This window comes from Archocentrus centrarchus, chromosome 21 (assembly GCF_007364275.1).
Source record: "Archocentrus centrarchus isolate MPI-CPG fArcCen1 chromosome 21, fArcCen1, whole genome shotgun sequence".
Lineage (NCBI taxonomy): Eukaryota > Metazoa > Chordata > Actinopteri > Cichliformes > Cichlidae > Archocentrus > Archocentrus centrarchus.
Window position 1 is genome coordinate 13217161 of NC_044366.1, and position 26435 is coordinate 13243595.

Consider the following 26435-nt stretch of genomic DNA (forward strand, 5'->3'; position numbering starts at 1 on the left):
GGAATGCCAGCCTTGGCAGGACTGCAGTGACGCCATTACAGATGGACTTAAGATTTTGTAGCTTTTCCACTGCCAAAATTCTGTATTACAAAAGGCAATGAAAACAGACTATGGATATTCTTACATTTGTGTGCAAGCACATGGCAGCAGCTTCTCCACTTTTTAATTTGACAAATGCCATATAACCAGCCATATTTTGATCATCATGTTTCTATTTGAGAAGTGTGGAAAGAATCTGTGAAAATAACTAAAAATCATCAGAAAAATTATGCTGCCCATAAACTCCATATTTCTATTCTTGCATGATTCAGTTGACAGTAACCCTTGTCCTACACTGGGCCTTGATGCAGCACCTGAGTTCATCCAATGTCTGAAACAAGCCACCATCAATTTGAGCCAACTTTCTTCTGATTGGCTGCCCCTCACAAACAGATGTTTTAAACAGCAGTTGGGTGGGGCTTCTGTGCTTGTGCACCTGAGAAATAAAGAATATTCCCTTTCACTGATATCAAACAGATCAAACAGCAGAAAAAAATAACTGCTCTAAACTGAGCATCTGGAACAAGTCTAATCATGAGCCTTTGGCTCATAGGAATTACTCATACATGAACTGTTTGCTGTTTAATAACACAGCAAACCCCATGTACATCTTTGGCATGTGGGAGGAAACCAGAGTACCTGAAAAGTATCCATCCTACACACACACACATAAACACACAGTACCAGTCAAAAGTTTGGGGTCTTAAAAGAAACACACAAACACAATCTTTCAAGATAAAAATACAAAGATTTATTTAGAAAGAAAAGCTCCCACATAATACTGTTTATTCCTTAAATATAGGTGTAGTACAAATGTGTCTCAGGCAAGCCTTTATCCAGTGGGCATCGGTGCATTTCCCTGGATGTAGTCAAAAAGTGGATAGTGTATTCTTAAGTTTAATACAGATAAGGCACTATTATCTTAAGCACTAGTATAGATACAGAGTGAGTTCATTTAAAAAAAAAAAAAAAAAAATCACACTTTAATTGAAACCTGAAGCACAGTGTTGTGGTTTACTCTGGAGTATTGATGAAAAAGGATTTCACACCTAGTAGACTTTTACAGTACGTAGAGCGGTGAACAGAAATATGTAGTATACGGCCCTCAGAGAAATACAATTCTCCCTCAACAAACACTGACTCGATGAGATGCATTTTTTCCCCACGAGTCAGCTCTTCTCAGACAGACAAGACTGCAAGCGTCAAGTGTTTGTATCAGTACAAAAAAATAAGGGAGTGAATAAAACAAAATATATATAAAAATACACAGTAACATGTACCTAATCCCAAACCAAGCCCCGGTCTCGCCCTCCTCAAAAAACCGTTTCACTGTAAACCTCGCCAGAAAAGTGAAACGCACAAAATAACTTGTTCCCTTTGCAACAACTGCAGGCGAATGTGTGAGATTGCTGATTTTTTATTTTATTTTTTTTATGCTAGCACGTTCAGATTAAAGATTTAGAACATAAAGTAGGTGCACTAAACAAAGAGGGAAAAAAAACTGGAAAGAAGTAGGGAAGTATAATATCCTGTGACCATCTTATGACAACTCTCTGATAAAAGCACAAGGCAAACCTTCAAAAAAATGGTCACAGATTATTACACAGGGTGTAGCAAAGCTGAAAGTTCAATGTACCTCCCTGGAGATGCCTAACTGGAGAATAGGTGCAAGTTGTAAAAATAATAAACTGATGAATCTTAAAACCTATTTTGCAGTTAAATAATCATCTCAAATCCTTTATGAATGGCATTTTCAGCTCCATTTCTTATTGATCTAACCCAACCCAGGGATTTTGTTCAAAAATTTTATCTATACAGCAAATGCAGTTGTGTTGTATCTATATACAACCCGACAATAACAAAATGCATATATAAACCTGTGCTTTATCTCAAGTATTTTACCTTCTTTTCACACACACTGAGCTGAAAAGTTGGGAGGAAGAAACTTTGATTTGATTTTTACTTCCAAAACAAAAACAGTTCTAATTGACTAACCTGGCATAAGATTTTTTATTTTCAATGTTTTACTGATCATTGAAACTATTCTTTCTTTGTATAAACATGTAACTTTGAGCTTTAACACTGATTCAACTTCCAGTTCCAACTTGAGCTGTGGTGGAAACTTTGGGAGGTTTTAGTGCTGTTGGGTTACCGCTGCAACCTTTAAATAAAACAAAATGGGCATTTAAATTATTCAGGCTTTAAGAAAAACATGTAAAATTGCTGGAAATGGTTTCATAAATTACAAGAATTTAATGGCTGTTCTACTGTTTCAACTCATGTTTAGTGATTTAAAACATACACACTAAATGAAGAAGACCCTCACACTGTGATGTTTGTACCTGTGGTCTGTGACAAGCAGCGAGTGAGGAGGCTGTTAGGATCAGTCTGATGAGATGCCCCTCAGTGTGGCAAAGGTTTACAAAGGAGGTATGTGGAAAATAAAAACATGACATAAAAAAGGATAAATATAAAAATCCTTACACAAAAGGAGGTATAAACCCTACACAGATGACTTAAAATGCCATTGAGGAAAAGTTACATGTACACATGATTTTTGGATATAGTCATTAAACTTTGGCACCAAAACAAACTCTCACACACACAGACACACATTCGCTCTCTCTCTCTCACTCACACACACACACACACACACACACACACACACACACACACACACACACACACACACAGCTGGTGTGTGTGTGTGGGGATTTCCTGTTAGCATTACAACTGGCCACAGGGGTGTGGAGAAGGTGTAGGGTATTAATGTCACCGGTTATGCTGGTCACAACTGAAAATACTTCAGATGCTAAAGTCTTCACATGAAACCCGAACTGAAAAAGAACAAGAGAGAGAGACTCATGAGCAACTTACTGGATTTCCTGTTTGCAGTTAACCACTGACAATGAGCCTGTAAGCACCTTAATATCCACCAACAATAGATTATGTGACTCTGGCTTTAGTGTTCTACACTCAGTTTGGTCTTCAGTCTGTACACATATCTTACATTTAGATCAGATTTGTTGCCCAGTTTTAATTCAATCAGAATCCACCATCTTCAATAGCAAGTCACTAATGACTCATTACTCCCCATATACACAAACTAGGTTTAGTTTTTTGGGGGCAAATCTGAGACGGTTGAGCAGAAGGCCCACGGTGATTTGAGATGGAATGACCCTTACAGAAAAGTACATTGTGACTACAGTAATGTTGCCCCCAACACTTTCACTTCACCATCACAGCCAAAAGAATTACAATATACCATAAAATTATAAGCATTAGTCTTCAGAGAAGTGTCTTACTTTTTCCGGTCTTTGTCCTTCTTGCCGTTGGCAGTGAGGCTCTGGGCCTGCAGGAGTTGGGCGGCAGCTTTTCTTTTGCCAAAGGAGCTCTGGTCTTCATCAAGAAGTCGCTTCTTCTCCTCCAGAGTGGCTTTCTCATCTGCATGGAGGCGCTTCAGCTGCTCAAAACGACTTTGGAGCTGAAACAAATATAGACATGACAAAACAAGTTGTTGCATAAGAGTCAAAGTTTTTTTACTTTCATCCTGGGACTAAACTGAATGTGTAGGGTGAGAACATCAAGAAACAACATGAAATAAATGACTTCTTCAAAATGGTGAAAAATGGAAAAGCTGACTTTATGTGTGCCATATGAAGCAATGTTACTGTAATCTGTTCAGCTGATGCAAGATTTTATTAACCTATTAAATATAAGGAATCGGCAACTGGGGACAAAAAGCACACTGTTTAAGCTGTGCTGTGATGTCTGCACTGCATACCTCTCTTTCGGCCTCCTTCAGTTCAGCTTCCTTCTCCTTCACCCTCTGCACAAACATCTGCCTCATTTCATCCTCCCTCTTCTGCAGCTCCACCAGGAACTCCTGACGCTTGGCCTCATACGTCTGCTGCAAACTGCACACACACACAACCTGGTTGTAAGTCATATATCTGTGTGTGTGTGTTCACACTTTTCTCTGTGTGGATGTATGCAGGAGTTTGTGATAGGACTGCTCACCTGACAGGCTTGCACTCTGGGTCTGTATCTTTGAAGCCCATCTCCTCCAGTTTGCAGCGTCTGTACAGCTCATAGTGGCGCGTGTGTGTCTGTTCTCTTAGGTCTTCCATGTTTACACAGATCAGCATCTCCCTCAGCTTTACAAAGTCACAGTGATTCTCGTTCTCCACTGACCCATTGCACAAACAAGCATTATGCGAATTAAAGTGTTATTCTTCATAATTTTCAAGTTTAACAAAAAGCCATGTGATGAAAGTGATGGAAACTTTTACTGTAAGCCGACTGCTGCTAAAAGCAGGATGAGGTTTACTGGCTAAACTGTAAAGAAATACATGAAGAGTTATCCATCCTACCTTGCACTACGCCCCATGGATACTGGCGAGCTTTCACCATCTTGTTGCCGACAGAGACTTCCTCTGTGCTGCCTACTACAGCAAAGGGCAAATGACCCTAAAAAATTTGAAATGATGTATTAAGATGGATACATGCATCTCAAGCAAAAGAAGGTTGGATGCATAATACTTCAACTAAAGCTAAACCCATTTTAGATCATCTCAGATGCCTTTTACGTCAGCTCCCTCAGAACCCACACATATGGCATGTCTGCATATATTTTTAGAACATTTCTGATCCCTTCCCAAAAGACAAATAAAATGAAATAAAAATTCATGTTCACTTCTAATGGGCTGTCCCAAATCGAAATATTGCACTGAATACTGTAAATCTGGAAGATTGTGATGACTTTGAACTTAAAAGTCCAAACAAATACACCATAAAACCCCCTAAAAACATTCACTGTAACCTGTACCTGAGAATAGTAACGTGTGTGTGTTTCCTTACATTCATTGTAGTGTTGACTTTGGCTACAGTCTCATCATCCAGTGGGAACTGGTAGATCTGAACACCGTTGCTGACCAGCTCACTCATGATTTTGATCTTGAACTTGTGCAGCTCACTCTTGCTGATGGTGTCAGCTTTGGCGATCACTGGGATGATATTCACCTACAGACAGATGCGATAAATGTGCATGATAAACAGTGTCAGTGCTTTTTACAAATATGCCAGCTTCAGAAAATGTTCATGCTGTCTGTGAAAGAAAAGAACTAATTAAAAATACAATGTCTGATAATCCAAGTATGTTTACTATCACACATTTTTATTACATCTTTGTTATGACTGGAGTCACAGTTTAGCTTCCATTTTCTTGGATAGACCTTCATCTCCAATAACACCCAATGACTCGGCTGCAGAAAATTACAAAATGTTAGGCCACACTGACATCATTACAAATGACTCAGTAAGCTTGATATGGTTCAATGACAGTGAGAACTAAAACCACTGCATTTCCTCTTGGTATGCTAAAGGACATTTTTAATAAAGTAGTTCTCAGAGTTACTGTAATAGTTAAGAGCCTTTTTCCTATACACTGTAAGATCTAAATCCCTTTAAATATGTGGCTGCTATAGAATGACAGCAAATATTGTTATCCTTATGTTGCATGATTCACCAGACTATCTTCAAGAAACAGTAACTCCTGTTATCACAGGCATCCAGTAACTGAGCTAAAATAAGCCATTTTCACACACCAACGTACCATGAAAGTACATATAGACATATTAAAAACATCCCATCATCTGACTGATAACAGTATCATTCAACAGGAAAGGGAATGTATTTGTTTTCGCTTTTATCTATTTTCCCCCCTAAAAGTAGTGTTTTAAAAACCATGTTCTCTCAATGTTATTTCTGGCCCAGCAGTTCAATGCGCTGTCCAAGTCATTCCACATTCCTGTCTTTCTGTCATGGTGTCAAACCAGAGGAAGGCCTGGAATGACTTGCTGTCACTGGGCAAGCTTCTGGGCCAGACCACACACACCCATACACACTGATCCCAGCAGAGAAATCTTAAAAGATCTGATCCAGCAGCTGTCTGAGTGAGTGACTGTCTGTCCATCACTTCTGCAGATACAACAATTGGCTCTTTCTGTGTGGCTCTGTACACTGATACAAAAGGGCAACTCGAGTGTGTGCGCGTCAAGTGATTACAGCATTCCACTGCTTCTTCTATCCCTTTCACACGCAAATCCAGGGTTACCGACACTCCAGAGCAGTAAAACCACACAAACACACAAAAAACACAAAGTTACTACACACAGAGAGCATGGGAAAGTCTCTGACCATTTCAAGAGGAAAGGATAGAAGGGGGCTCAGTTAGTTGGGACAGTGAACCTCTCCCAGCAGTCAGACATAAAAACAACCACAGGAATAACTCCCACCATCTCTCACATAAAATCTGTCTTCATGGTAAATGTTTGTAATGTGTTCCTATTTAAAAAAAAGCTACTTAAAAAAAGCACCCCTTGCAGTTATTGCCTTCAAGCTTGAAATTTATCCTCTGCAAATGTATCATGCATGCATCACCAAATCTCCTGCTATCCTGCAGTTCACTGAAGACGAAGTTATCAAAATTAAACTTAAAATTTCATTTTCAGTCACAGTGTAAAAGATGGATGTAGCCAACATGACATCACCCACTGGTTTGTGAAACCCCATTACCTTAACCCATCACCTTGTTGGTGTCTTAAAACTGGATGTAACAAGTTAGGGGAGGTTTTGAAACTGAACATATTCTGGATAATCCTCCTGACCATTAATTGCCTGAACATTTTATTCAATATGCCCTAAAATGAGAATAAGGTGTTTACTGTAGTCACAAAGAAAGGAAGTTGAGGGCAGTTCTCACACAGTCTTCTATACAAGTGGACATCTTATTGCAACCATAGGTATCACCCACTGGCGGGCATTAAAAAGTTTACAGTACTTCAGCATTGACTTTATTTTTCAGACCAGGAAGCTCCATCCATTTTTTGTATTGTGTAGTTGGTGATCTTTTTGTTCCCCTCTTTCTCCACATTGAAGGCTTTAAAAGCATCTTTACAATGCTTTTAGTCTACATCATATTCCAGCTTTTGTTACTTGTTTTTTGTTTCCTCTATTCTTTTTCTTCATTTGTTCCCCCTTTTAACTGTTATGAAAGACTGCCTTATAGCATATCTATTTCAACAATTTATTATCATTTGTATTGCTGCCTCTTCCCTTACTGGTAATCAACAGTCTGTTGTGGATTGAGGTCTACGTTCCAGTTCAGACAGGCAACTGTAAACGTCTGAACTTGTTTATGGACAACGCACTGTTTGACGTCACCAAGTGTGACGTCACTACAGCCTCGTTATCGTTCACACTGGTGCTTGAGGCAAACCAGACTCACTGCAGTCTTCTCCTGAACGACATGCATTGCCATTCAGAATAAAATAATCTCTGCATTAGACTGGTATAGGAGTAGAGAGCTTCTTTTCTGATATTTATTGGAATGGTTGTTAAAGACCAACATGATCATACACTTGTGTCTTCAACCTGGCTGTTCGTGGCAGGTTACAACAATCGAGAGGCACACTACAAGCCTGAACGACATCACAGCATGGCACACGCCAGCAGTTGTGACATCAGTTTTGTTGCATGCTGCTGTTTGCAAGGGCAACAATGGCAAGTATAAAGAGGTTTGAAGCTATACTGTGTACATGTTAACACACCTGACTCTCCTCAGATCAAATACCAAACATACCTTTCCAATTTGGTGGCAATTTCCCATAGCTGCCTGCTGTTTCTGCCCTCCACAACCCCAGCATCCACCTGTAGGCTTTAACCTGCAGGTTAAATAATCTTTCCTCAATGTCTATGTGTAGCATTTCTGCCATGAGCAATGAGCTCAGAGCCTAGATGCTAAACTCTGTATTCTTCTGGTGTTCAAACATGAGCTGTCTGACTGAAATGTTGCTGGATTAGATTTTTGTTTTGTTTTTTAGAAACCTAAGTCTGCTATTAACTAAGCTACTTAGTGCCACTGCAACCACAGAAACAGGTAAACTTCACCATCAATTACACACACTATGTGAAACAACGTGACTACTTTTTCTACTTCAAAAAGAAAATGAACACAAATTTAATCTTGCCCGATTCTCTTGAGCATTGTATTACAATGACACTTAACACACCAATACATCAATTAAACCCCTTAACATACACAAACACTTTGGTCCTTCTCCTACCTTGCTGTCTAGTTTCTTCATAGTGACCAGATCAAGGGATTTCAGTGAATGGCCTGAGGGGGAAATGAAGTAAAGGCAGGCATGGACCCGCGAGTCATGGTAGTTGTGGAGAGAGCGCTTGATTTTTAGCTCCTCCTGGAGATAGCTCTCAAATTGCCTGTCAATGTAGTCCACCACAGGCTGATAGCTACAAGATATACATGAAGAGATCATCAGTGAATGGCTTGCAAGTTTACAGAGACAGTGAATTTTAAAACTGTAGCCAAACTTCCATTCTTAACAACACTTCACACTACTTCAACATTAATCGTCTCTTCTTCATACCTCTCTTGTTTATTCATCTGGTCTCCAAAGCCCACTGTGTTGACCACAGTGAGACGTAGTCTGACATTACTCTCCTGTAGATCATATGTTTGAGCCCGGAGCTTCACCTGAGGTTCAAAGTGGGATGACTCAAAGTTCTCAAAGTTGGTATTAAATAACGTATCCATCAGTGTAGACTTGCCAATACCTGTCTCACCTAGGGGGAAAAAGAAAAAAGAAAAAAAAGTATGCTGCAATCTTTAGTAACTAAACTTCACTGAGATCCAACATTGTACTGAGAGCAGTAATGTATCCAAAAAATGTTGCATGGAACTTGAACTTAAGAACAGGAGGTGAACGCCCAAATTCTTTTAATAAAAGGAGATATGAACCAGCAACTTCTCATTACAACTCTGTTATTATAACTACCACTGCCAAAAAGTCACATTTACCTGGCTGTTATCAAGCACTGCCACTGTGGTTAGAATGGATTCTAGCTAAGCAGCAAGTGGAACGGGGCTTTAAGATCAGGCACACCTAACTAAGGACTGCAAACTGTGGTAGTTAACTATGAATGTGTGTGCAAAATAAAATGCAGCAGTGTGTTAGTATTTAATCACACTAACCCCTATTCTACATAATTGTGAAAGTTACTATTCCAACTAAGGACAATCTATCTACATACTATTAAGGTAAAAAGCCTGTGCTAACCTGTTTGTACATTTTCCTATTACTCCTGCCAATTTGATAAACAAAAATATCCATTATGCCTGACTAAATGGCACCACAAATAACAAAACCTGTTTAAAATGTATTTGTTTTATCTTAAATACTGGGAAACCTTCTTTAGCTCTGGATAAAACCTCACTGGTGGCACCCCCCCCCCCCCCCCCCCCAAAAAAAAACAAACAAACCCAAACAAACCCAAAACAAAACAAAAACCCTGTATAATTTATGTGAGTGAGTGACACAGTACCGATGCAGAGAATATTGAAGCAGAAGCCCTGGCAGATGGACTTGTTGACAAGCTGATCTGGAAGGCTGTCAAAGCCCACATGGCCAGCAAGAGACAAGGACCGAACTCCTTTATCCTGTGGAATAAATTTCACAGAGAGAGCTGGTTTGTAAGATGGTGTCGCTTTTTCCCCCTCTTATTTCACAAAATAAAGTACTTACAAGCAATTAGAATCGCATATTTCATTAAGTAGTCCGGTCCAGCCTAGATGTTTTAAGTATACATGTCTTAATTTGGGGGGTGGAGGTTAATGGTGCGTTATTTTAGCCTCTTATAAATGGTTCTTGGCATCTAGTTTACACGGGCTAAATCATGTTCTTAAAGACTGTATGTGGGCCAAAGGGGAACAAAGGTGGTTAGAAGTTAAATATGTAGATCTATCTTACTGTCCAAACTCCAAAAGACTTAGATCACTTTATCATCATCGTCCTCTTCCTCTAAACTGTCCCATTCTAAACTACTGAAACATCCTGACTGTAGGTGGTCGGCACTGATTTAGCTACGGTATGACACAAATTGCTGAGATTAATGAAACGTCTAACAGACCTTCAACTTCTGATAACTCTGTGGGCGGTGCAATGCTTTATTTCTGAACGCTTGCCAAAACTGGAGGTCGTGAATACCAAATTTCATTCTGATTTGTGAGGCCAAGAAACGTCAGTATTTGTGTGTCACTTAGCTCCCGCAAAATACGTGACACCTTTAACGTAAGCTCTGTGAGTCTGTGCGAGTTTATGAAAAATTGAAGGACACACATATTTTCATAAACTCACACAAACTCAGCTTACATTCAAGAGTTTGAAACTAGCACCGCTAGTGTAATCTTAGCCAGCTAGCGCCCTCTCCGCGGTTTACCGTACCATAAGTTATTACAGGGAATATTTTAAAAAGAAAGTGCAGTGCTTGTGTTGATAGCACTTGTCAAATATGTTGCTGAGTTTTACACTTTAGTACCGTTTAAACACAAAAGTTTTGCAAAACTTTAATAACAGAAGTAAGTTTTCAGGCTAGCAGCTAACTTAATTTTAGCCTCGGACACTCCCTACTCAACTGTCTAGAAAGAAATCACATGCCAACAACACAGGATAAAAAATATACTAACCGGCTGCCGTGCGACATCCGAAGAAGCCATAGTTTAACTGTAAACAGATTCAAAAATAATTTAATAAAACTAGAAAAAAGACCGACTTCTTTCTTTAAGAATGTCGTTCAGTACTGCCCTACTACTGTCGACAACTGGACAGACGAGACCATTAAAAACAATGTAGGAATGGGGCGATTTCTACATTTGAGTTATAGCTGCAGTTATAAAAATTAGAGCAACTGTCAGGGAAGTTTCAATATTTAAATATTTTTCAGCATATTACGTGTAAAAAAATAAGAAAGTGCAGAAAAGCAACAAAAATAAATTGTATTAATAAAATCGCCCCCCTTTTTTTATAATGGTACAGACAATTTAATTTTCCCAGTGATTACTTTGCAGACTGTCAGGAAAAAAATCTAAAATCAACTACAAAACTGTCCCTGACGTTGCTACATATCCTTCGACAAACCTACAAGACTCTATAAGTATTTTGTAAACTTTTGCTTTCTTTGAAACAAAAGTCAGACCTCTATAACTATTTCTAAAAGGCCAAACACTCTGCGGTCTATTACTTTTATTGGATTCTATTCTTTGTGAACGAAATCTTTTGTACCCTACTTTCCTTCGTTTGTATTTATATTTTGATTGTGTCAACGGTAAATAGTGTGTATACATTATGTATACGCAGTATACATGGTCACTTTTGATCATCGGAAGTTTGTATTTCCAATGAGCATTCGAACGCAACATAATTCTTGCGCCTTGCTTCGCAGTGAGCGCCCCCTATCTCTCGACACTGGTCTTCCCCATGGAGGAGAGGAGGAGGCTAGAGAGGAAGATGCTGTCATCCTCTCGTTAAGTGAACGACCGTGATCATGGGCTCGTTTTGAAACCTTCTTGCACGGCTAACCCAGTTATCTTTGCGCTCTGTTTGAGTCGTTCAGGACGGCGATGATGATGGCGTCCCGATGCACAGAGCAAGCCGTGCAGGAGTTCCTGTCGGAGAGAGGAGGGAGGGTCCAACAGATGGAGCTGATCGATCATTTCCTATCGCTGAACGACCAGTCGAAGGAAGGTGTGGATCGTGAGGTGTTGAAAAACATCGTTGACAGCGTGGGTTTCGTGAAGGTGGAAAACGGCGTGAAATTTGTGTGTTTGAATAGTGAAGGCAGTGAGGAGTCGGTGATGCGTACGGACGCAGTCAGCCACGATGGTGCGGAGTGCAATGGCAACATCCAAGAGACGCTGGACAACAACTGTGTCAACGGCAATCATAAGGGGGGCGAAGCAGGTGAGGAAGACGGAGCCATTGTGATTGCATGATTTTACCCACGTGTTTTATCCATGCATTGCTTTCTGACATGTAACATAGGCTATTTAATCTGTATTTTTGTTTTTGTACAGTCTTATTTTCTTGGTTTTGTTTTACAGTGTCGTTTAGTCCATTGAGTAGTGTAGCATAAATAAGCACAAGGTTTGACAGTTGTGTGTACTATAATCTAATGTTTAATGAATCCTTTCATGCCAAAAAAACACAAAATTACTAAAATTCAGGATACTAATGACACGAAGAACAACAACAGCAGCAGCCTGTTAAATTCTGTAACATATAATCAAAAATCTGCATGAAGCTGAATGAAAATAACACAATAATAATTAATGGGTCTACAGGGGTCAGTTCTCCACTGGATAATGACAAACAGTCTAATGGCAATAAGCAACCTTCAACGCCATCCCAGAGCAAGACTAGCACAGGGATTCCTACACCAGGTGTAGGGGGAGAGGTGAAGCTGAGAGACAGAAGGAGGCGAGAGTCAGCCCCAGTTCTTGGCATGCCAGACCTAGACCAGGCCCACCCTGGAGGGTCTCATAACCAGCAGATAAGAGGGGCACGCAGGGTGTCCAGGGGGTCACAACGGGCCATGCTGACCAGCTGCCTGTCTGAAGACAGTGCACTGGAAGGACTAGAGCCTATAGGAGACATCCAAACACCCAAAGGAAGCCGCAGGAACTTTATAGAGCTGATGATGAGTAGCTCTCCTCAGGTAGGATGCAGTGCTTTTTTTTTTTTTTTGTCATGAAGTATTTGTTGCTGTCCTCCTGGAAAGTAAAAATCTGTTAAGAATTTCTAAATTATTGTATTTTGTAATGTGACACATAAAAATCTTAACAAAAACCACGGCTATTGTATGTTCTTTTTTGCAGGTACGGAGGTCTCTGCTCAACCGTGGCTCACGCCTCCGAGACTCAGTTAAGAGCGAAGGCGACTCAGCATCACTCCTCTCCTCCACCACTGACGAGGACTGTGCCTCAGTAACCCTGGACCCTCTAGAGCACGAGTGGATGCTGTGCACCTCAGACGGCCTGTGGGACAGCCTGCAGCCCCTGCTCGCTGTCGAACCCAGCCTGGTGACCAAGAGAGACTTTGTGACCGGCTTTACCTGCCTCCACTGGGCAGCTAAGCAGGGCAAAGCCGAGCTGCTGTCTCAGCTGCTGGCCTTTGCCAAAGAGAACACGATACCTGTGAATGTGAATGTGAGATCAAGTGCTGGCTACACACCGCTACACCTGGCTGCCATGCATGGACACACCCAGGTGGGTTGTAGGGAGAGTGTCATGTGAAGCAGCACATAATTACCTACACTTTATCTGCCCAAGCTAGAAGCATTAGTTCAGAACAAGTTAACTGAACTAGAACACGAAGAGAAACAGAATTATCTATGAAAGGAAAGCATCAGGAAAAGCTGGATTGTGTTGTGTGTAATTGTAAGATCATATTCACAGATACTTAAGATGAATTCTGCACCAATAGGCTTGAAATGAGACATTAGCACCTGATGTTCGTATAACAGTGTGTTTTGATTGACAGGTGGTTCGTGTGTTGCTGTCAGACTGGGATGCAGACCCAGAAGCTCGAGATTACAGTGGGAGGCGAGCCATCCAGTATCTACCCCCACCTCTGGCCGCTGACCTGCTGCAAGAAGGAGTGGTCACCTCGCCGGGAGCTGAATCGGACAGCGAGAATAATAACAGCAGCGGCGGTGGAGGCCGGGGCTGGAGATTTACCAAAGTCCTCCAGGGGAATCTGAACCCACTCCGCTTGCTGAATTCACCAACAGAGGCAGCAGAAGAAGGAACAGGGAACGGGAAGAGTAAAGGTGGGATGCAGAGGAAGACGTCCTTGAGCCGACTGAATGCCCGGCTGCACCGAGGACGACACAGAGCCCAGATCATCCACAGCGCCTCCTTCAGGGACACAGGAGAGGTGGGAAGAGGAGAGGAGCCACACAGTAGTCCTCTTCGAACGAGACCGCTGTCCAACCTGTTTGGATAAATCTACAAAACTCTAAACCAGCAATATAGAGCTGTAAACCAGTTCCACGTGTTTTGATTTGTAGCATAGATACCTTTTTATTATCTGACAGGTCAGATATTTTAGTTACGAAACATAATTAGTGCAGATCCTAACATATTTTACAAGAATAACCACAAATTTATGTTTTCTAAAAATCTAGTTTATTTTTGTTCCTGTTGCAGTTATTGTTGGTCACTGAGGGAACGGTATAACCACTTGGAATTTTATTTGCCTTGGCTGACTGAATTATTTCAAACTTGATTTTTTTTTTTTTTCTCCTCTATTGAATTTGGACAGCAAGCATCACACTAGGGGGTCTTAGTTTAATATGTTGCGTTGCAATTATCATACAAAAGCAGCAAGCAGTATTGTAATGAGTTTTCACTTTGAAGCACTTTGGTTTGTTTCCTCATCATTTCTGTTTGCAGAGTAATATATTTACACACTTTTGGTCTGTAATTAGACGGTGCTGAATTTTTTGGAACATTCCTGTAACGTGAACAAATATTTTATTTTTTAAAGTTGCAGATTTTAATATTCAGACAGTTGTAACCACAGAGTTTTTTTATATCAATCAACAGTGTACAGTCACCATGTTTGCACTTGTCACTTTTAGAAATGGTAGGAGGAGAATTCATTTCGGTCCCAGATCATACATGTATTTTAAAATGATAGGCTTAACATCAAAAGGGGATCAGGTTGCTGCCAATGTAGATGCACAGTCAACCGAATATCTTAAAGTACAAAAGGGGGGGCTTGGTGAGTTATTTCTCTACCATTCATTTTGTTTATTTAAAGGTGGAACCAAAAAGAAAGCAAGAGGATTGGGTAAGAGTTAGGTTCACTAATGGGAACAAATCATTTTCAATTAGTTATATAAAAACACAGATTAGTTACACACCGTTGAACAATGTGGAAGCACAGGGACCACAAACTTTATATCCATTTTTCTACTAACGATGATGTACCTCAATTTTCTGAAAGTGGTTAACTTGTTTTCTGCTTTCTATGTGTGCGTGCAAATGTTCTGAGGCTAATATTGAGACATTGGTCTCGGAATGTCAATTGTGGCGTTTTACTGACATTTAATTTCTATAATGTGACACAGATCCACCGTTTCGTGCAGAATTTGTGCAGGGAAATGCATACACGAGGTTATAGTTCAACCACAGCCACGGAGATCTGGGAGAAACAACTGCATCATATGAAAGCGAGACAGGGTCAGTATTGTCCCAGTATATTAGTCTGGCCTTGTATGTACACTGTCATGTCATCATTAATCACCAGCTCCCTTTTCTGTAAGGACTCTAGACCAGATATTTAGTGATTTCTCAAATGGTTTCCCAAATATGTGAACCTTACTTCCTCCTAGATTTCATGAATGTTTCTTTAGTATTTTGTAGCATTCGTACATTTATTATAGGGCTCTGTGTCATTGTATGTTTGACACTTTTGATGTAGAAATTTTGCCATTTTCTCAACCGCATGAGTAGAGGAAATGGAAATGCTGCACACTGTTAATTTTTATGTCTGTAAAAAGAAAACGTGTCTTCATTGTAAAATGCTGTGAAGTGATTATGTGGTGTGAAATCACTGTTTATGAGCCACTTTCATCTTTGTATTAATGTCTTATCCATAAATGTGAAATAAAGCTGGTTTTATTTGCATTAAACTAACGTTTCTGTTATGGACTACATTTTATTGTCCTATCCATGCAGGCAAACAAATAGAATGAATGCATGGAGGAAAGACACCAGTGGCCAAGGTTTCGGACAAAACGAGAAGCTTTGCGACATATCCAATGAATACTAATGTCAAAGTCCATCAGAAGGGATTTAAACTACAATTGAAGCAAGTCGCTTCATCCGCTGTTCCTGCTGACACCAGCTGATTGTCCTTGCCTGTTGGTGCTGAATAATTGATGATCTGATGCCCCCCAACCACCCACCCACCCACCCTGTTCCAGCTTTGCTCCAGCATTTACAGTACATCCACAACTTCCTGCCCACAAAGCCCCCAGATTTATTTACATCCACTTCTTATTTTGCATCTGTTGCTGTGTGGACTCACCTAACGTCAGCACTGCTTTTGCTGGGATGTAAACCGTACTATTAAATCCATTTTTATAAACACTTGAAAATTGGATGTTTTTTTGTTTTTTTTTTATTGGTATCTTAATAAGCATAGGATGACTTAGAAGAGGACAAATTGTTTTGTTCCGTGTTTCCCTGTTATGCAGCCTGTTTTTGAGAGTGTTAGCCCCAGCATGCCATTGGTTAGAGAAAGTACACAGAGTAGAGGAATTTAATGCTCTAAAGCTTTCATATGTGCGAGGGGGACACGATGCATTTCTCAGTGCCTGAACAGATTACTGCAGCTCCGGCAATCCTCTTGTTGCTCTGATGTCCTTCTGGCACCCTGTCTGTTCTCTGCTTCATGTTTCCCAGATCAAATCAACCATATAAAAGCTGGATTACATGTAAACAGTGACGATGCATCGCACAATATGTTTCTTATATAAAATTTAATCCTCTTAACCCAGCTCCTTTGACGATTCTCTGATCTCTGGGGTTTCCTTGATCTAAAAGTCAAAAAAGGATTTATAGAGGTCAGAAGTGATGTGCTTTTTTCTGCAGCTGTAGAATCCAGAATTGCCTTAGGCAGACTATCTATCAGACGAGTGCTGATCAGGACAGGATAGAGAGCCTTTTTGACTGCAGATACTGACCTACATGCACAGTGAAGGGAGTAATGCCTATTATGCAAATTCCTCTGCCATCTTTTCAGGGGAACTGTGCCAATGTTTTAGCCTGGGGCCTCCACTGTTGGACCAATCCAAGTCCGGTCCATCTTTATCTCACACAGTTACCAAAGGGATGATGGCTTTCAGACAAATCCTAATGAGTCACAGACGGTGCCAAATAGGTATCAAGTGAGTAACAAATGTGCACTGTCATCTGGGTGCTGTTTGTCATTAGTAAGAAAAATATTAAAGGTAGAATTCTGTATTTGTCTTACAGTGAATCCCATTTAATCGCATTTAGTGAGATTGATCAACTTTTTTTTTAAACTGAGGTTCCTGTGATTGATCCATTGAATAGTAGACTCCTTAGAAAAGCTGACATTGCTAAGAATAAACTGTCAAAGAAAAATCATTTCAAAAAGATATATATGGAAGAAGTAATTTGCCTGCATTACCTAAATGAAAGTTTGTTTTTATGAAATCTGTCACCAAAGTCTGCATTTGAGTTTGCAATCTGCAAACCTTGACAGTTGTGTCAACACATTACAGACAACTTAGCAAAGAACCTATTTTGAATTCTTTAGGTACGATAATTTGTTCCCATTCCTTTAGCTGAATCTCTGCCAAAGATAACACAGTTATTTTTGCACCAACAAGGTGATTCCCAAAGAGTTATTAGTCAAAAACTTGGCATGTTGCAGCATGGTGTGCAGTGTGTTGTTAAAAAAAAAAAAAAAACCTCAGAAAACTGGAAACACAGAGGACAAAAGAAGTGTCAGATCTAAAAACTATCTACAGCAGATGAGAACTTTCTTAAAGTCATGACCTTAAGAAATAGGAAAAAATCCAGTAAAGACCTGATCCATTTACTGTTCACTGAAGTCTCACCAGAAATGATCTCAGTGGAAGGGTGGCTGTTTTGGGGGGCAAGCTGGAGTGTCCAGAGAGAACATGCAAACACTGCACAGAAAGGCCCCAGACTGGATAATCAACCAACACACCACCTTGTGCTCCATCAATATGCAAGGAGGGGAGGTAGTGAAGGTAGATCAGTTTAAATACCTGGTGTCAACCATCCAAAACAACAGACAGTGCATAAAAGAGGTGAAAAAGAGAGTACAGGCTTGGTGGAGTGGGTGGAGGCGAGTGTCAGGGGTGATTTCTGACAGAAGGGTATAAGCAAGAGTGAAAGGGAAGGTTTCAAGATGTTAAAATTTTCATTGGGAGTGGCCAGTATAGAGAGGATTAGAAATGAGTACATCACAGGGACAGCTCAAGTTGAGTGGTTTGGCGACAAAGTTAGAGAGGCGAGGCTGAGACGTGCAGAGGAGGGATGGTGGATCTACTGGACAAATGGTGTTGAATATGGAGCTGCCAGGCAGGAGGAAAAGAGGACGACCAGGGAGAAAATATATGGATGTAGTGAAGGAGGACATGCATATGGCTGGTGTGAAGAAAAAGACAATTGCTATGAATGTGGCTGTTAAACTGAATTAAAATCAGAAACTAAACTTAAAATAATCAAATTTTCCCCATTTCCTCGCACACATTGATCCATGTGGTGTCGCTGTAAGCGCTGGTATAGGCTTCTTTACAAGGTCGGAGTTCATTGCATGCGGAAGTAGCATGTAGTTCGTTTTATGGATGTATGTCAAATTGTCTTCTCTGTAGTGTATGGCTCGTCTTAAATCAGTACAATACGCTTGCTGTGTTTTTACCTGGGGGTTAATTAATTTTTGGTAGGTTGTGGTTAGTCTGTAATCTTCTGTAAGAGCTGACGTTAGCATATCGTTGATTAGAAGCACTGGGGCATTGTTTAAAAACGGCGAAGTTATTGGACTCTTGAAGCTAACTCTAACGTGAGCGGCTAATAGTAATCGGAACAGTTTGCATGTAATAGCGTTAAAGTAATCACGTTAACCAGATTGCTATTTACGTAATTTCACTGCCCACTAGGTTGCTGTCCTTCGGGATCTAGCTAAAATTTAGCCTAAGCGTTTAGCTAATGTTACATTGACGCTTACATTGCATTGCCTTTAGACAGACAGCTTTTCACCAGCCGGAAATGTTTACCTGTGAAAACATTAGTCCTACAAAGCGTTAATATCAGTGCCTTAGCCAGCCATATGCTAATTGAGCGTTAATGCATAGGAGCTGGTAAGCCGGGTAGTAGTAGTATGAAGTTTTGATGTGACAAAGCGCTTTATGCTTTAACTTGGCGATTGCTATGTAGTTTTTGAGGACTTGCCATCCTGCTGTATAACAAACCAAGTCTGAAGCCTAATTATAGCGGGTGTTGTAATATTAGAAGGTGTCGTTATTTTTAGAAAACGTTTTTGAATCGTTTGAAGTGAGGCCTGTGTTTTAGGCGATCATCAAGGCAGTTTGAGTTTGGTGTTGGACGGCTACTCATAAGAAAGAAAAGCACATGCGCAGTTTAACTTGTTACCTTGGATTTTCTGCACCTTATTTGAAACACTACTAACCCCCCCTCCACCCCGCTGCAGCTTCGCTGTCTCTCTGCACCAATGACCACCATTGTCCATGATACTACAGAGGCAGTGTGCCTCTCTGCTGGGTACAACCTGTATCTCAAGCCTATTGCCAAAATGACCGTCAGCGTGGCTTTGCCCCAGCTCAAGCTGCCAGGCAAAAGCATCTCCAACTGGGAGGTAATGGAGAGGGTGAAGGCCATGGTGGCTCCGGAGCAGTTTTCAGCCCTGCGAATCTCCAAGAGCACCATGGACTTCATCCGCTTTGAGGGTGAAGTAGAAAACAAGACAGTAGTCAAGAGCCTGTTGGGTCGTTTGGATGGCAAGAGCATCAAACTCAGTGGCTTTACTGATGTACTGAAGGTAAGGCTGAACAAATGTAGAGCATTTTACGCTTTGCTTGCAGCATTTAAGTATTGAAGTTTGTTATTGCTACTTAAATGAATTGAATGTTTATAACTCTTTATCTACATATAATACTCTATGAGAATAAGGGTGGATATTTAAAGTAACTCTGCTTTATAATTTGGCAGCTCAAAGAAATTACTTTGAAAATAAATAACTCTTCAAAGGCAAGGCAGCAAGTTGTAAATATTATAACCTTATTTAATATAGACTCATTGCAGGTTGAATGAGATTGTGCTACTAAACTGACAACAGAGTGTCTATAACTCCCTCTCATCCTTTAGGTTCGTGCAGTGGAAAATAAAGTGGACTTCCCGACACGCCACGACTGGGACTCCTTTTTCCGTGATGCCAAGGACATGAATGAGACGCTGCCAGGTGAGAGGCCCGACACCATCCACCTAGAAGGACTTCCTTGCCGCTGGTTCAGTCAGAAGGACAGCCAGTACCCAGATCGGCCCTCAGAAGAAGTCCTCATTGCAGTTTTTCAGACATTTGGCAAGGTGATTCGTGATTGTATTTCAGTATAGCTAAAAGGAAATTAAGCTTTTTATTTTCACATTTTTAATTCACAATCAAAAATTTGATTTAAGCAGTGTCCAACTAGGCCACAAGTAACTAAGTTAAGCCAAAAATAACATTTGATTATTGATTTTTTTTTTTTTTTTTTTTTTTCCTTTTTCTTTTTCCCCCCAGGTGCGAAATGTTGACATCCCCATGCTGGACCCATATAGGGAGGAGATGATGGGCAAGAACTTCAGCACATTCAGCTTTGGGGGCCATCTGAACTTTGAGGCGTATGTCCAGTATCAGGAATACTGTGGCTTCACAAAAGCCATGGACACACTGCGCGGCATGAAACTGATGCTGAAAGGAGATGACGGAAAAGCAGTAGCCTGCAACATCAAGGTACTGCAAGCTAGAGTAGCTACAAAGCTCTGCCTGCACATATTAAGGCCTCTGATTTAATTTTTTTTGCTCTTCTTAATTGATTAACAGTTTATTCCAGTACTTTTTATTCCATCTCCTAAAAATTTGTGGTTTGATTTTATGCTCAATCAGTGATACAGAAATGTATCAGTATAAACGTTAAAAGGCAGGGAGGGCATCGAGATACCTGGAGTTGAACTCATTATTAGGTGTATTGTTGCAGTGCCATTCAAATATGAGTACATCTCACAGGCTTCAGAGAACCATACCTTTTGAAGTTCATTTCATGAACATACACAAATTCATTCATTTATTAGTAATGTGGAGACCCTCCTTTTCCCATCAAGCTCTCAGTGAGTATCACTTAGCCCTTATTTATTTGACACCCCTGTGTTGACACAGCAGTGGACCATGGATGTAATATTTCTACTTCTTAAATGATGAAGAGCTTAAATGACTATTCCTGACTTTCCATGGTTATAAAATTGTATATCACAGTATTATAAACCACTCTGAAATGTGTGAAGCACTTGATAAGCCCTTAAGCTCACCCAAGTGTTTCAGTCTAATATTGTTGGATTATTTCATTTTGCCTTAGCCACTATCCCCCTCCTGTATAGTTGTATAACCAGGGGTGAAAGTAGTTTTAACTTCTTGCCGATACACAATGTGTGTGTGTGTGTGTGTGTGTGTGTGTGTGTGTGTGTGTGTGTGTGTGTGTGTGTGTGTGTGTGTGTGTGTGTGTGTGTGTGTGTGTATATATATATACACCTTGGTCCCCTTGGTAACTACTGGGTTTTGGAGGTAAATGCGCTCTCGTGTAGCTTAAATGAAATCTCCGGTCATAAGCAGTGTTTTTGAGCTGTGCTGTGTTGTTGACATTGAGCAGAATAACATGAAACACAATTAGTTAATCTCTCTTTGCGTTTAATTGGGATATTTTGTATTGAGCAGACAGACATTAACCTGTTAAATGGCCGCAACAAAATCACCTGAAAAAAACTACGTGATGCCCTCTGGTTATTACTGGCTCTGGAAAACCCATGTTTTAGCCTGTTAACTGGCCACGTCCTGTCCGTGGGACATATGTAGTGCCTTTTTTATGGCAGGCTAGACCCTCCCGTTTTGATTGACACCTCATTTGGCCAATCATGTTAAGAAATGGATTTTCCATAGCCAATAATAACCAGAGGGTGTCACGTAGCTTTTTCAGGTGATTTTGGTACGGCCAGTTACATGATTGGCCGAATGAGGTGTCAATCAAAATGTAAGGGCCTAGCCTGCCATATAAAATGCACTACATACGTCCCGTGGACATGGTCAGTTAACGGGCTAAATGTAGTAAAGGCTGGCTGTCGATGAAAGCCTCGAGCTCTGAGGGGAGAGAAAGCCAGAGAATTGAGGCTCCAGTATAGCACGAACAGTTCAGAAACGATTTGAAATGAGAGAAAAAAAAGCTATTTATTAACTGATTAAGTTGTGTTTAAGACTGCTTATTGCTAGCGGATCTATTCTGACCCAAAGTGCAGTTGTGACCGGTTCTGAATGACGTCTTTACAGCAGACAGCTGCTCCGCTCTTCCAGGTACTGCATACCGGCGCAGAATCTTTTAGTGGTACGCAGTACCGGACCGTACTGGCTTACTTTCACCCCTGTGTATAACACATAATTGACCTAAATTACTGCTAAAGACTGAATGAACATTTACATTTATTCATTTTTTTTGTGTGTGAGGCCACCAGTGGATTGTGACTGCTATTATGATATTGCTGAAGTGTCTAACTTAACCACAATTACAAAGCAGCTTTAAGGCTATTTAGTTTAAGGGGAAAAAAATGCATTCTAATTGTGTCAAAGGCAGTGAAGGTAAGGAGAGTCAGATCTCCTTTGCATAAATAACCACTACAAAAGAGTTAACTGAAGGCACAATGTTCAGCTAATTAGATACAAAATGATGTTGTGACAATGAACTTTCGTATGTGCATTTATTTTCCTCAGGTGACCTTTGACACAAGCAAGCACCTTGGCGATACTTCTGTGAAGAAGAGAAACTTAGAGAGGCTGAAGTTACAGGAGCTGGAGAGGCAGAGAGAGGAGCAGAAACAACGGGAGAAGGAAGAGGAGGAGCGGCGGAAGGAGGAAGAGAGGTATGATGGAAGGCAAAGTAGGGACAAGAACTCCAGAAAAAAAACTGTATCAGGATAGAGATGCAGATTCCTGTAGTCACTTTTAAATGCTGAGCTTTTTCAAAAGTTAAACAGAGAAAGAATATCCTCAAAATATTAGGGAATTCATTTTCAGGATCTTATGGAGTTGGTGACTCTTATTCATCCATTTTCTTCAGCTTATTCTTTGATAAGAGTTGACAGAGTTAATAATATATTCACAGAATATATTTAAACACATTTTCAGGAAACAGAAGGAACTAGAAGAGGAGGAGAAGGAGAGGAAGAAGGAGGAAAGATTACGGAAGCGAGAGCAGAAGTTGCGAGAGAGGGAGGAGCGGCGGAATCTGAAGAAGATGAGGCGTCAACAGGAGGAGGAGCAGAAGAAACTGCAGATGAAGATTGCCTTGGAGGAGAGGAGGCTGCTGCTGGCTCAACGCAACTTGGAATCGATACGGCTCATTGCTGAGCTGCTGGCCAGAGCTAAGGTATTAATTTACACGATGCAACATTATATGCATCTGAATGAGTACTCTGAAGTTCCTGACAATGGTCATTTTAATAAAATGTTTTAGAAGCAGCATGTTATTCTTTAATCTTGAACCCCTGCAGCTTAATCAGTATTTAACTCTTCTGCAGTGTGTACAGCTTAACTTAGAATGTCTGTCCTTACATAGGTATTAATATTGGAGTTCATCTTTAAAGTGGAACTATCTTGCTTTTCCATTTTTTTCCTGTCATATATGCATGATTATTATATGTTATACAACTCACCCACCAGTTGATCAGAAAAAATTGGGGTACCTGGTTATGTGTGTTTGACGTCATGTCTTCCAGCCCAGTTTTGTTTTGTCCTTTGTACCGCTTCAGATCACTCCAAGACTGTTTCACGAGGATAATTTTTAGTCTGCACATGGTCATGTTTTGAAAATTGCATGAGTTCTCTATGCTGTTCTTGTGTCTAACTTCCTGCTCTCCTTACCTGCTGTGCAGCTTAATGTGGTTTCCATTTAAAAAAAACGAAAAAAAGACCTGGTGCCATTTCTGTTGTTTCTAATTTGGATTTCTTTTTAATAGCCATGGTGCATAATATGGGACTTGCATAATATGACTAGTGGCAAAGTTTTACCCTGGTGATACAGTCCTTTTTGCATTCTCTTTTCTTTACTCATTGTGTTCTCCTCACCAGGCACTGAAACAGGAGCAGCAGAAGAAAGAGAGGGCTGAGCGCGAGGAGCAGGAGAGAAAGGAGAAGGCTCGACAGGAGGAGGAGTTGGCCCGTCTTCAGCAGTTGGAGGCCTGTCGACGCAAGCAGGAGGAAGAGCTGCGGAGGGTGGAGGTGGAGAAAGAGCGAGCACTGGAGCTCCAGCGGAGAGAGAAGGAGCTCAGGGAGCGGCTGCTTTCCAACTTGTTGAAGAACAGCGGCAAAACTACAGGACCTGCAGGCATGCAGGACCAGGGTGGCACTGGAGTGAGTGAGGATGCCTGTAATCCAGACGATGTGATACAAGGGGTCCTGAGCGGGGTGAATGGCTTGAAGGCAGCTGAAAGCAGAGAAAAGCAGATGTCCAAATCTAGTGCACACTCCCAGGTTTTGGGAAAGAATAAAACAGTTGAAGAGAGGAGAGGAGGGGAGGACAGAAAAATGGACCGGGAGGGAAGGAGGGAAGAGGTGTTTAGCAGCAAGCGCAGCAGGGAACGAGCAAGGGACCGCTCCCACAGAGAAAGGAGCTCGCACAGCCGGGGAAGGAGGCGCCGCTCACACAGCAGAAGGAGAAGGAGCTCCAGCCACCAAAGGAGGAGCTACAGTCATCATAGGGACAGGAGGAGATGTAGCCACAGCCAGTGCAGCAGGAGCACAAGCTCCAGCAGAGACAGGAGTTGGAGCAGCAGTGGGAGGAGTTACAGCAGAGGGAGGAGCCACAGGCGGCGTCATCGCAGAGGCAGCGCCAGGAGCAGTGACAGAAGCAGGGACCGGAGGAGTCACAGTCATTACAATCGAAGATACAGGAGACACAGTGACAACAGGGACAGGAGCCACTCCAGACGGCGATAAACTCATGGACGATAGTAATCGTTTTATTGATTTGTAGTGACCATTTCTGGACTTACATTTCAAACGATCAGATATTTTTGGTTCTTCGGTTAGGTGAAGTACTTCCAGCTCTACAACTATTTGCGTTGTTGCAGTTGATTTTTACCCATTTAGTTTCTTCTCTCACACAGGTCACATTCTTAGATTGATGCTGCTGACAACTTAAATTTTCACCAGAATTAGTGTATGTTAACACAGAAGTTTGTGACACAAAATATAAAATTTAGTAAATTCCCCCAACCAGGAAAATTATTTCTGTGTGAAATAAAGTGTATAAACTGGACTGAAGTACAGTAAAACATATTTCTTAAAAAAAAAAAAAGAAAATGAGTTTTAAAGCTTTTTTTATTAGAAGAAGAAAACAGTGACTGGACAAATTTAAGTTGACGGCTAATCCGGGTTGACAGGTTGTAGAAACACCAGTCTGATCTTGCATTAAAACACAAACACGCTTCAATTTGTAAATGTCTGAAGAACCAGTGAGTTACAGAAAGTTCAGACATGTTTATTAGTCTTTGTCCAGATTTGTAGCCTGATTTTAGAAAATAAGACACAACATTCTATATGCAATTTACATAAGGTTTGTTCTAACACGCACTTGCATGTTACAATAGTTACAGAAAACTTTAAAGGTGACTACTGGGCCACAACAAACGCCTGCTGCTCCATTACAAAAAATTTTAAAAAAATCCATAAACTATGAGACACGTACCTCTGTTTTAAGACCATAAGGCACAGTGACGGGTTTTAATCATAGCTTTTTCTTTAAATACTGCTTCAGTATTGGCTTTCTTGTGTATAAAAGTTCAGACAAAAAACAAACTGTAATGGACTCTGTAGACCTTGAATAACAGCAGCATCTGTGGTGATCATAGTTTTAGTTGAATTATATTTGTGTACAATTCAAAGAATATTTTTCATTTGGATGTTGTTGAATGAAGTGATTTGATTTGTTTGAAGGCTTATTGATGTATTAGAACCAACTCTGCAAGTGGTGTACTTGCTCTTTGCACAGTCAAATGTAGCTCTAGAGTGCAAGTGATTGATTTGAGGTTTGTTTAGTTTCTTCAAGCCTTCTAAATTCTTTGACAAAGCAGCTTCTGGGATTCAAGTCAAAGCAGCACATGGTAGTAGTGAAAATGAGATGTGAGGATGTTTCTTTTGCTTTTACAGACACGCTGTAGTGACAGGTACGTTTCTTTAACCTTACTAGTTACTGTACAGACTGTTGACTTTTACTTGCTCAGAGGGAGACCATCCGAGTTTTGCCGACACTTCTACCTTGACTTTGTGTCAAAGCCCATTTGTTGTGTATGTGCTCATGATCCACTAGAGCATGTCTTGCATACATTGCAAGTTGTTTAAAATAAAAATTCAAGCTGAGAACTTTGTGGTAGTAGTGTTTTGATTTGTTTGAGATGAAAAACATGCAGTTTTCTTGCTATGAGTCTTTAAAATGGAGGGTGTAACATTAACAATTAACATTAGCTAGAGTCCTGACAGGGACTAGAAAGAGAGAACATATTTCTCCCATATTGGCTTCTCTTTATTGGCTACAAGGTCTTGAATAATCAGGCCCCATCTTAAAGACCCCGTAGTACTGTATATAAAGCGCCTTGAGGCGACTGTTTGTTGTGATTTGGCGCTATATAAATAAAATTGAATTGAATTGATGGTCTCCCA

The 26435-nt window shown here is 40.7% G+C and overlaps 3 protein-coding genes across 6 annotated transcripts; 2 read left to right on the forward strand and 1 right to left on the reverse strand.

The window, feature by feature from the left end:
• Positions 1-767: 767 nt before the first annotated feature.
• septin10 (septin 10) lies at positions 768-10720 on the reverse strand. Of its 2 annotated transcripts, XR_004021657.1 has the most exons (11): positions 10586-10615; positions 9445-9559; positions 8490-8685; positions 8166-8352; positions 4900-5061; positions 4413-4509; positions 4060-4228; positions 3824-3956; positions 3345-3523; positions 2382-2876; positions 768-2200 (listed from the first exon to the last, which is right to left on the reverse strand). XR_004021657.1 is itself a non-coding variant. In XM_030757581.1 (10 exons), exons 1-10 carry the CDS (start codon positions 10613-10615, stop codon positions 2861-2863), a joined length of 1284 nt encoding a protein of 427 aa, XP_030613441.1. In that variant the 5' UTR covers positions 10616-10720; the 3' UTR covers positions 768-2860. The 2 variants fall into 2 exon arrangements, 1 of the variants encoding a protein (XP_030613441.1); XM_030757581.1 differs by having other exon boundaries at positions 768-2876; positions 10586-10720.
• A 538-nt stretch (positions 10721-11258) lies between these two features.
• Positions 11259-15594, forward strand: sowahca (sosondowah ankyrin repeat domain family Ca). Of its 2 annotated transcripts, XM_030758783.1 has the most exons (5): positions 11259-11642; positions 11731-11858; positions 12239-12612; positions 12773-13162; positions 13437-15594. In XM_030758783.1, the coding sequence occupies exons 1-5, from the start codon at positions 11536-11538 to the stop codon at positions 13899-13901; spliced, it is 1464 nt and encodes a 487-aa protein (XP_030614643.1). In that variant the 5' UTR covers positions 11259-11535; the 3' UTR covers positions 13902-15594. The 2 variants fall into 2 exon arrangements, with proteins under 2 accessions (XP_030614643.1, XP_030614642.1); XM_030758782.1 differs by having other exon boundaries at positions 11259-11858.
• Positions 15595-18268: 2674 nt separating this feature from the next.
• Positions 18269-26135, forward strand: akap17a (A kinase (PRKA) anchor protein 17A). Of its 2 annotated transcripts, none has more exons than XM_030758882.1 (7): positions 18269-18311; positions 19173-19520; positions 19847-20065; positions 20259-20471; positions 22491-22639; positions 22905-23145; positions 23847-26135. In XM_030758882.1, the coding sequence occupies exons 1-7, from the start codon at positions 18306-18308 to the stop codon at positions 24711-24713; spliced, it is 2043 nt and encodes a 680-aa protein (XP_030614742.1). In that variant the 5' UTR covers positions 18269-18305; the 3' UTR covers positions 24714-26135. The 2 variants fall into 2 exon arrangements, with proteins under 2 accessions (XP_030614742.1, XP_030614743.1); XM_030758883.1 differs by having other exon boundaries at positions 18270-18404.
• Positions 26136-26435: the final 300 nt, after the last annotated feature.